Here is a 10,555-nt window from a genome sequence, read left to right on the forward strand (position 1 = left end):
AGAGGATTCCTTTCCTCTCCCATTCACAGAGTCAGGGTGAAGGAGAACAAAGAAGATCACTCTTTGAAACAAGGACACTGCTTCTGCAGTTCACAGCCTTACCTCCCAGCTTTCATCAGGTGAAGTCTTTCTCATCTTCCCCTCTACATTCTTATCCCCTTAAAACAGGACTGACTTTATGTAAAAGGATGGGGAAAATTGTGTGTTCCTTATCTTCTGGAAGGAGGATGATATGATAAGGTACACAAATGAGCTTCCATGATGCAATATTAGCTATCCCAGTTAATAGACTTTTGAAAATATTTTTAGTTGTAGGGAAAGCCAAAGGGTTGAACTAAGGGTTATCCTACCTGTAAAAATCACTTCACTCTTTCCCTCCACAATTTGACTACTACCCTGCTTTAGAAATGGATTTATTAATTATGCAGTTGCAAAAAAGCCTTTGTAAACAAAAGGAGAGACAGCCACCATCCAGACTACCAGCTCTGAGTTGTCCTGTGAGCCAGCTTCTTGCTGAGAAGAGGCAGCACGCACCTGAGAGATCGCGATGGAGGGGGCGGCTGCTACCTTGGCACAGGAGCTGGGCAGCAGGTGCAGGAGCCTGTGACTCCTGCTTGAAAGGGGAATGCAAATTCCCCAGCCCTGGGCAAGCTAGAGGCTGCTCCTGTAGCCATTAATGAACTCCATATTTGATGTTGGAGCAATACAAGTCTCATCATGCACCCTCTGCTCCATCATTTGGTGCAGCCACTGTGCTGAGCTTTAATTCTGAACATCCTGAGCTACTGTCAGACTGTTGAATTGGAAGCAGCTGTTCACACCTGTCTGTAGCAGATGAGAGAGAAAATACTGACTCTTCTATGGCTAACCAGCTCCTAAAGGAAACATCACAAACCCTCTGAAATAAGGAGTTACAAGAACTCGTTGACTCTACAGGTTGAGTGTTCAGCCAGGACTGAAAATCTAAGCTCAGAGCTGACAGATGTTCAGTGCTTAATGAGGACAGAAGCAACATCAAGGTCTCCTGTATAAAGGGCTGAAATATTACTTTTATCTTCGTGGTGCACTTTCTTCTTGTGGTGCAGAGACAAAAGCTGTGGGTCTTATGGGCCCATATGAATCAACTTGTTCAAAAGACTCCAGATGTCTGGCTAAGCCCACAGGAATAATGCCTGTCCTCATAATCTAAGTATTTCCATTTTCTCCTAGTTGGATACAGCTTCATAGCATCATAATGAAAAGAATAGTCAGTTGCAGGCAACTATGTGCAAAAGCTCATTTACAAGTGTCATCCTTAAAAAAGCAAGCAAAGATCTATACTTCTGTGGTGGGTTGACCCTGGTTGGACACCAGACACCCACCAAAGTTGCTCTACCACTCCCCTCCTCAGCTGGACGGGGAGAGAAGATACAATGAAAGGCTCATGGGTTGAGATACAGGCAGGGAGAGATAATGCAGCAATTATTGTTGTGGGCAAAACAGACTCAGCTAGAAATAAAATTAATCTGAATTATTACCTAGTCAAAACAGAGTAGGATAGTGAGAAATAAAATGAAATCTTAAAAAACCTTCCCCTACCCCTCCCTTCTTACTGGGCTCAACTTGACTCCTGAATTCCCTACCTCCTCCCCACCAGTGTCACAGGGGGACAGGGAATAGGTGCTGTGGTCAGTTCATCACAGTGTCTCTGCTGCTCCTTCCTCCTCAGGGGAAGGACTCCTCACACTCTTCCCCAGTTCCAGCATGGGGTTGGTCCATCTTGAAGGAGGCAGTCCTCCACTCAGGAACTTCTCCAATGTGCATCCTTTCAACAGGCTTTAGCTCTTCACGAACTGCTCCAGTGTGAGTCCCCTATAGGGTCACAAGTTTCTTCAGCAAACCTGCTCCAGCAAGAGCTCCTCTCTCAACTGGCTGCAGGTCCAGCCAGGAGCTTGCTCCTGCATGGGCTTCCCACTGGGTCACAGCCTCCTTCAGGTGTCTCCACCTGCTCCAATGTGGGGTTCTCCACGGGCTGCAGAGGGAATCTCTACTCCCCATCACCCTGCATGGGCTGCAGGGGGACAGTGTGCTTCATTATGGTCTTCTCCATGGGTTGCAGAGGAATCTCTCCTCCAGCTCCTGAAGCGCCTCCTCCCCATCCTTCTTCACTGACCTGGGTGTCGGCAAAGTTTCTCACCTCTCACTCCTTTCTTTGGCAGATAAAGCTGCCACTCAGTGGGTTTTTTTTTCCTTCTGAAATACGTTAGCACAGAGGCGATGGCACTTCTCACAGCAGCCACCCCTGCAACACGTGCCCCACACACCTCCCTGCCTACCAAAACCTTGCCACGCAAACCCAAATCTCCATGTGAGGTTTTTTGGTGGTTGTTTTTTCCTGCAGCCTTCCTAGGCAGCCTGTTCTTGACAGAGCTGAAACCGGTACTCAATCTAGTACTAAAAAGGACCTTTTTGGGGTAATAGGAAAAATGTCCTTCGTTTTCCAAGACTTCATTCTGGGGAACTTTCCGTGTCAATTTGGGTGGTTTCCCTTGTGCTAGTTGGGAGCAGCAGGACCCCTTGTGGGCTTCCTGCAGTACTTCTGCTGGGAAAGAAGAACAATCCTTTGGTAGGTCTGCTTTTTCTCTCAGCTCCTGTCTGTCTCCTCTTGGCCATGCTGAGCAGATTTTCACCACTTAAATGGAGAGGCTAAACCTTAAAGATGCATTCCCTCAAAGCTAGATCTGTCCTGCTGCTGTCAGTCAGATCCAGATAGCCTGCTGCTATCAAGCAACTGTAACCAGACCTGTGCATTATGGCCATGGGGTCCTGTGTTATCAACTACTTTTTACCCTGAGAACACAGCTGGTAAGGGTTTTCAAGGGAGCTAGTCTGTGTACAAGGTTGCTGTTGTTAGGTGTCTGCTAAGCTGACACTTCAGACTCAAAATTGATGAAGTTCACAGAGCTTAGAAGTATGAGTTTAGTGCCAGGGAGTGTATAATTTGATATGAACAGACACGTTACCATTATTCCACTGTGCTGCATTAAGCTCTTCTGGAATATATTCTCTTCTTTCTCCTTTATTGGAAAAATATAGTTATCATATGACCCAAAGGGATATCTCATTATAAGCCAAGTAAATACACTGTTCTTCTTTCACAGAGGTTACTTTTCAGAAGAAAATTGTAAAAGATGTATGAATAAAGCAGTTGTTTTTCATCACTTATTTAGCCAAAGGAATTTGAGTGCCAATGCCACTATGGGGCAGGATTTTCTGCTTTCTGTTAGTGCTTTTCTCTCCTGCCCTATGAGGTTCAGAGGTTGGAAGGGGAAGTGGTTCTTAAGTGGACTTTTTTCAGCAGTGGAAAGCAGCATCTGGAGCCAGTCCATTCCAGAGAGCGACAAACAAAACAAAGGATCTGTCTTGGTGTTACAGCAGGATCCTCTGTAAGCCCCCAAGTTTCATCTGGTGGTCAAAAGATTGAATGTTTTTTTCTTAGAAATAACCAGAAAGTCATAAAGCAGCCCAGTATGCTCTAATAAACATCAGTGGGAAGGAAATAAAAAAGAAGGGGGGGGGGGAAGTCACTTCACCTTTCAACTGCTTTTCTTTCTTGTCTGATAATTCAATAGCTTTTGCATTTGGGATGCCTCACTGCTTATTAAATGTGTTTTTCCTGGGAGAAGAGTGTATATAGAAGATCATCACAAAGAGCTGTAGTAGAAAGGTCAAGGTTGGTGATTCAAAACACAATGAATGATGTGGGCAAAGAATTTCAAAGCAGCTCATCTTGTTGTCAATCAAACAGATAGATGCCATTTACATGAATGATCCATCTATTGATAATGCTGCTTTTAATGACAGAAGTATATTTTCAAACAGCTGTGGGAGACATTAAAGCAATCACCTTGGTACTTTATTTTCTATTTAACCATAAAGATACTAACACAACTGGACAGCCAACATTCCCAGGCACAGCATTTTTTTTTTTCTCTTTGTGTGTGCAACTGCAATAGAGAGTTTACTGTTTCTCTAATTCATGTGAAAAACTATGCTTCTTGCTAATCTTAATATATACAGACAGTTTTACTAGAGAAACTGTCATTAGAAAAAAATAATTAGAACTGGGAGCACGTCAGTCATTTCAGGAGTTGCTTTTTCCTTAGACCTCCTCTATCCCAGACAGTTCAGACAGCTGCCGTTCTGCTTTTCCATACTAGAGTAATGGAAATCTATGGAGTAATAAAAAGGGGATCTGATAGGAAAAGAATTGCCATCTCTTTCCTGAAATGCACATCACCTAGTTGTGGCTAGCAGTACTGGAAGAAGTGCAAACAAGAAAAATTTAGATTACTATAATTTGATATGCACATGTTGAACTTCAGGTTTGCTGGCAAATAAGGTTCACTCATACTTAGAAATACTGTAGCAAGTTTCTTATAAAGGGAAACAGAGATATGCTCTGTCTGCTAAATCAGGCAACAGTGACCTTTCACAGAAAAGGAATTATTTCCAACAAGAGTAACCTGGTAACATGACAATAGAAGTTGACACAAAATCAGAGCAATTAGTGAGGACTATACCTACCTGTGTGGTTAGGTGATACTTTATGAGAATTAGCATGTGAAACATGAGAAAAAACAAGTAAAGAGTATGTTTATTGGGGTGGATACAACGTGATGTTTCTTACTGCTCATGCCAGGGTAACAACCTACTCTGATGCTATCAATGGGGTTACTGTTTCTCCTTAATTTCTGTTTGAGCAAATGTATTAATCTTCTGGTACTCATTTCTGTATGGCAGAGCAGTGTCTGGCCTAGAGAAAATACAAGGTGGTGTTCCTTGATCCCTGTGTTAGCCCAGTCAGTATGATAAGATAATCAATGGAACAAGTATTCAGAGGCTGTTTGCCCCCTCCCATTAAAAAATGCCTGTGGCATTGTATGTCATCAAGCAACATTGCAGAGAACAGATCTCATTTGGAGACCCAACTTGAATTCTGAGGGCTGTGTGTTATGTAGCTCTGATCTGTGAATCGTTGTTTCAACAGGTGTACGGTGAAAACTTGTGACTGTAATGCACATTGAGCTGTTTTCGCAAAGACTACAGTGAAAACATATTCTGGGGCAATATTAACAGTGTATGTCATTGTTACATTAGGTTTCAGGGGAAAAGGTGAACGTATGAGAACAGCGTATCACTGATGATTTTTAAACAGACTAAAATTTCCTTACAGCCCATAGAAAATCAAATAAAAACATCAAATAAACCTTTTGTCGGTGTGCTGTTGTGTACTTGCTATGCTTCAGAAACAGCTGGTCACCTTCTTCAGAAGCAAAGCACACGTTTATGTAAGTCCACTTGTATTTCTACCTATACAAAATTTCCACTTGTGCAACAGAAGTATATTTCATTGCATTATTTAGATGCTGCTTTTCTTCACAAAGAATAAAACTTCAGGTTTTACTCACTGCCTTGTAAAATACTAGTTGCATAATGCCTTGGGAAGAGTAGCAGTTGTATATTAGCTGGCTTTCGGTAATTATTTGTGCATATGTTGGCTTGAATGAAAATAACGTGCCAGGAACTTGGCTTGTTTTATGCAGCTACTTGGCCTGAGAGACCAAAACAAAACTAAGCAAGGGGGAATGGGCAAAGGGATGCAACCCGAGGGAACTAGAACGATTCATGCCAATAATTGGGGCTAAACAAAAGTGGTATCTGCTCTCTAAGCTTTCATAGTAGGTGTTTATTCTCAGGGGGCAGGGGGAGGAGAGTGGAGAGGGTTAGCGTAAGAGGGGGCGGACGCTGTTAACAGGCAGGGGCCTGCTGGAGAGAGCCCGGCGGCGGGCTGCAGGTGACCCAGGACTGGAGCATCTCTCGCAGGGGGAGAGGCTGAGGGCGCTGGGGCTGTTCTGCCCGGAGAAGAGAAGGCGCAGAGGGGATCCCCGCAGCGCTTGTAAATACCGAAAGGGCGGGTGTCCTGAGAGGGGCCAGACTCTTCCCAGCGGTGCCTGGTGACAGGACACGGAACGACCGGCACAAACTGAACTCGGGAGGTTCCACCTGAACATGAGGAAAAAGTCTTTACAGTGAGGGGGGCAGAGCCCTGGGACAGGCTGCCCAGAGAGGCTGCGGAGCCTCCCGCTCCAGAGACATTCAAACCCCACCCAGACGCTGCCCCGTGCAGCCCGCCCTAGGTGACCCTGCTCTGGCGGGGGGGTTGGACCAGGGGATCTCCGGAGCGCCCTTCCGACCCCTGCCGGCCTGTGGTTCTGGTTCTGTACCAGGAAGAGGTCAGCACTCACCGGCTTAAGGAACGGACCCACGAGAGTTGGGCACGGTGCCGCGTGGCCGCACCACAACCAGGGAGCGCCTTGCCCCCCCCCCCTCCGCCGCGCCGTTGGTTCCGCCCAGCTGTGGTACTGCCCCCTCCCGGCAAGGTGCGGCCTCTTCCTCGCCAGAGCGCTGCTGCAGCCGCCCGCAGTTCTCGCGATAGTCCCATTTTCGTATAATCTCGCGCGAGCGGCCAACTTCCGGTCTTTTCGTCGGCGGGGCGGCACCATGGCGGTCGGCAAGAACAAGCGCCTCACCAAGGGAGGCAAGAAGGGCGCCAAGAAGAAAGTGTAAGGGCGGCCGGGAGAGGAGGAGACGGGCTCCCGGGGGCCGCGTGGGGCGCCGCGGCGGCAGGATGCCGTGGATGCGAGGCGGATGGCGGCAGCCGGGCACGGGCCTCATCTGAGCGCGGGTCGGGCTGCGTGGCGGCGGGAGGGATGGGCCGCGGGCAGCGGCCGCAGTCGCAGCGCCGGTCCCGGCCGAGCTGGGCTCCGTGCAGCCCCTCAGCGTGCCCTCTGCCCGCGGCGCCGGGAAGAGCCTGTGTGCGGGGAGGCTCTGAGGCCGTGCGGCGTGGGGGGAAGGCAGGGCCAGGCCGGCTGGGGCGCTGGCTGTAATCTTGAGCGCTGGGGGCACAGGCCTGGTGGCCCTAGGGGAGTTTGATGGCTGTGGAAGCGGCGAGTTTCGGCTGATATTGGTGCAACCTCCGGTTGTGCCTGGTGCCTTTTAGCTGCCGTAGTCAGGAAATGGAGCCTTGCTGGAGAAGTTGTGCACCGCTTGTATCGCTCCTGAGCGGTAGCCATAACTGCGGTGCTGTATAGTGGCTCTGTCAGCTTTAGGATGTTTCTGCAGCTGCTTTCTCTCTTTGTGAAGTGAATTAAAACGAGTGCCTGCCTCACTGTAGCGGGTGATGCTGTGATCATCTACCGGCCTGTCACCGTTAAACTTGAAAGCACAAGGTGTTGGACATTGGCATTTCTATTTTGCAGGGCATATGGGGAGGAAAGTCTTACTTCAGCCTGGTTTAACCTCAGAATGATCAGTAAAAAATCTTCTCTGCTTTGTTTAAATTAAGGGTTGATCCTTTCTCCAAAAAGGACTGGTATGATGTCAAAGCACCAGCGATGTTCAATATCAGAAACATCGGGAAGACACTTGTCACCAGGACTCAAGGAACTAGTGAGTAGTGGGATTGTATGGAATAGAGGGAGATCTGTTTGTTCCATGGGTTATATTGAAATGGCAATTAAAAGACTGTTGGCAGATAGGTTTTCTTCATAATATTATGAACCAGGTAGTTAAAAAAAAATAATCATAGACTTAGCTGCTTGATGTAAGTGATTTTTTTAAGTTGACAGTTGTATAAACCAATAAGTTTAGTTGCAGGGAAGTTAATGTGATCTGGCTCTTCTCTGTACAAGAGCATCAAGCCATGGCAGTGATGTAGGAGGACCTGTCTGATGCTTCCATTGAGCTGCTGTTGTGGTAACCTGATAACTGAAGAAGGAGTCGCTCTGATCATCAGAGAGGGCGATGAGGAGACCAGTCATGATAGGATCACAAGGACAATTGTGTTAGGACCAGCTGAAATTTGGAGCCTTTAGATGAAGAAATCTCTGTTGAGAGGTAGAGTTACTAGCTTAATGGAAGCATATGTACCACTGAATGGTAAAGGGTTTTTTTGATCCAACACACCTTAGGAAAAGGAAGCTTCTATTAAAAATGCAGGGTGATCCAGATAGAGGTAACTATTTTTGGAAGGTTAGCTGTGTCAAATGGCTAAACAGTTTATGCTCTTATGGTTGCACTTATCTTTACAAAGATGATCAATGTTTTGAACTGTCTATATGTGAAACAAGTAAAACAAAGGTGACCGTAAACCAAGTGTGAGGCAGCTGCTGTTCAAAGGCTTAGTTGCTAGAGGTAATAAAGCTGTGAAATGACTGTACTTGGCTATTTGATAGAGATTTATCCCCGTTGAGCACATGTGGCTTTTTATGTTAATTGTTTCGTTGCTCATAATTTCCAAATACTTTGTAGCCCCTGCCACTTTTTTAAAACAAACAAGAGTGTGCTGAAATCTGCAGTGTACTAGTACTTGTGTTCAGCATCTGGTAGAGTTCTCTTGCAAAGATTCCTTACAAATACAGTATTTGGTTTTATGAGTTGATTTGCCCATTTGCTCATACAAACTTAGATCTGTGGAGTGAGTGGCACCACCTACTGTTGGATAGCATCCAGCGGAAGCACAGCGTGTGATCGGAACAGTGCTTCCCTAACGTTAACCAAAGGTGTTTGCTTTTGTTTCACAACACAGAAATTGCCTCTGATGGACTGAAGGGTCGTGTGTTTGAAGTGAGCCTGGCTGATCTGCAGAACGACGAGGTTGCCTTCCGTAAATTTAAGCTGGTAACTGAGGATGTTCAGGGCAAAAATTGTCTGACCAACTTCCATGGAATGGACCTCACCCGGGATAAAATGTGCTCCATGGTCAAAAAATGGCAGGTGTGTAAACAGCAGGGTGTGCGTTGGTGCCTGTAGGGAAGGAGGTAGCCGCTGATGCCTGGCACAGCTCTGCTTGCAGTGCCATCGGCAGATACTCAGGAAAGCGTGTGGTTTGGAGAAACCTGTCACACTGATGGTAAATGATCATTTCCCTTTCAGACAATGATTGAAGCCCACGTAGATGTCAAAACTACCGATGGTTACCTCCTGCGCCTCTTCTGCGTGGGGTTTACGAAGAAGCGCAATAACCAGATCCGCAAGACCTCGTACGCTCAGCACCAGCAGGTTCGGCAGATTCGCAAGAAGATGATGGAGATCATGACCCGAGAGGTCCAGACCAACGACCTGAAAGAAGTTGTCAATAAGCTGTAAGCTTTGCCCGTGTTGTCATTCATCTCCAGTTCGCTTGCTTGTCAGCTGTTACTGGGTACTTAAGGCCTCCAGCACTTCACCTGCTGTTTGGCAAAGACCAGGCAAGGCGCCACCTGTGCTGAAAAGCTGATGTGCCGTTTTCTTTGAATACTTTATAATCTCTGCATCACATTTAACTTCCATCAGCCATTGCATTTGCATAAAGGTAAAATTGGGCTCTGCACAGATGTCTGGTCCCTGTTTCAGGCTTAAAAGTTGTAATTCTGATCAGTTGAGGCTGGGACTGTTTAGATTCTTCTGATGAAAGAAGTTTGCCGAAGTGTGGTGTTAGATTGCAGATCAGTCTTTAAAACAAGTACCCTTGCACTGTATCCCTTCTGACAATGCAAGGAGAAGGCCTGAGAGTAAACATGAGGAAAATTGTCAAGAGTGTGAAGGTAGTACTGATGCAAACCTAAATGGAATATTGGGTGTTCTTAGGAGTTATTTTTTTAGCTTGTATTGCTGATGAAGAAGGAGGCACCGTTTTTTTAACGTGCTGGTACTGATGTGTGCTCTGATTTCCCAGGATCCCAGACAGTATTGGCAAAGACATAGAGAAGGCGTGTCAGTCCATTTACCCTCTTCATGACGTCTATGTCCGCAAGGTTAAGATGCTGAAGAAGCCCAAGTTTGAATGTAAGTCAGTTACTGCAAACATGGAGTGATTTAAGCAGAGGCATGGGGAGCTGTTAAAAATGCACTTGTTTTGGGATAAAGCTGTTAAAAGCAGTGTCACAAGTGATCGTTCAGTTTGGAGCTTGCTTGAATTCTTGCCTGAAACTGCTGCAGAATACTCAAAGGCTTTGGCTTGGGAATGAATGATGACAAAATGTTTCGGTCCCAGATGACATGGAATGATTCCATTTTCCCATTTTTCTGACGTTCCCATATAATGCAGTAGTAGGTTCTTGACTTAACCTCTTTGTAAAAAAGATTTTATATTTTATACGTAACACTTCTCTGCTTGTTCTTATCTGACTGTCAGTCAGTTACTGCAGCAGCTCCTTCCATGAGCTTTCTGGAATGGACTTGATTATACCTACAGTAAATGTTCTGGTGGTTTAATTTATATGTAATTAATACATGGTCAGTAATTCATAAATGTGAAACTGTTGTAGATCAATGTATCTTATCACTATAATACTTTTTCTTTTCAGTGGGCAAGCTGATGGAACTGCACGGGGAAGGTGGTGGCGCTGGAAAACCCTCTGGGGATGAGGCAGGCACTAAAGTCGAGCGTGCTGATGGATATGAGCCGCCCGTGCAAGAGTCTGTCTGAAACTAAAAATGGATAGAAAATAAAATTTTAACAATACAAAACTAA

The 10,555-nt window shown here is 45.9% G+C and overlaps 1 protein-coding gene across 1 annotated transcript; it reads left to right on the plus strand.

The window, feature by feature from the left end:
- Positions 1-6,476: 6,476 nt before the first annotated feature.
- RPS3A (ribosomal protein S3A) lies at positions 6,477-10,555 on the plus strand. The gene is made up of 6 exons (XM_084263559.1): positions 6,477-6,605; positions 7,388-7,491; positions 8,630-8,817; positions 8,977-9,185; positions 9,758-9,867; positions 10,389-10,555. Exons 1-6 carry the CDS (start codon positions 6,544-6,546, stop codon positions 10,508-10,510), a joined length of 795 nt encoding a protein of 264 aa, XP_084119685.1. The 5' UTR covers positions 6,477-6,543; the 3' UTR covers positions 10,511-10,555.

Source organism: Gallinula chloropus (genome assembly GCF_964237585.1).
Source record: "Gallinula chloropus genome assembly, chromosome: 4".
In the NCBI taxonomy this organism is placed as follows: domain Eukaryota; kingdom Metazoa; phylum Chordata; class Aves; order Gruiformes; family Rallidae; genus Gallinula; species Gallinula chloropus.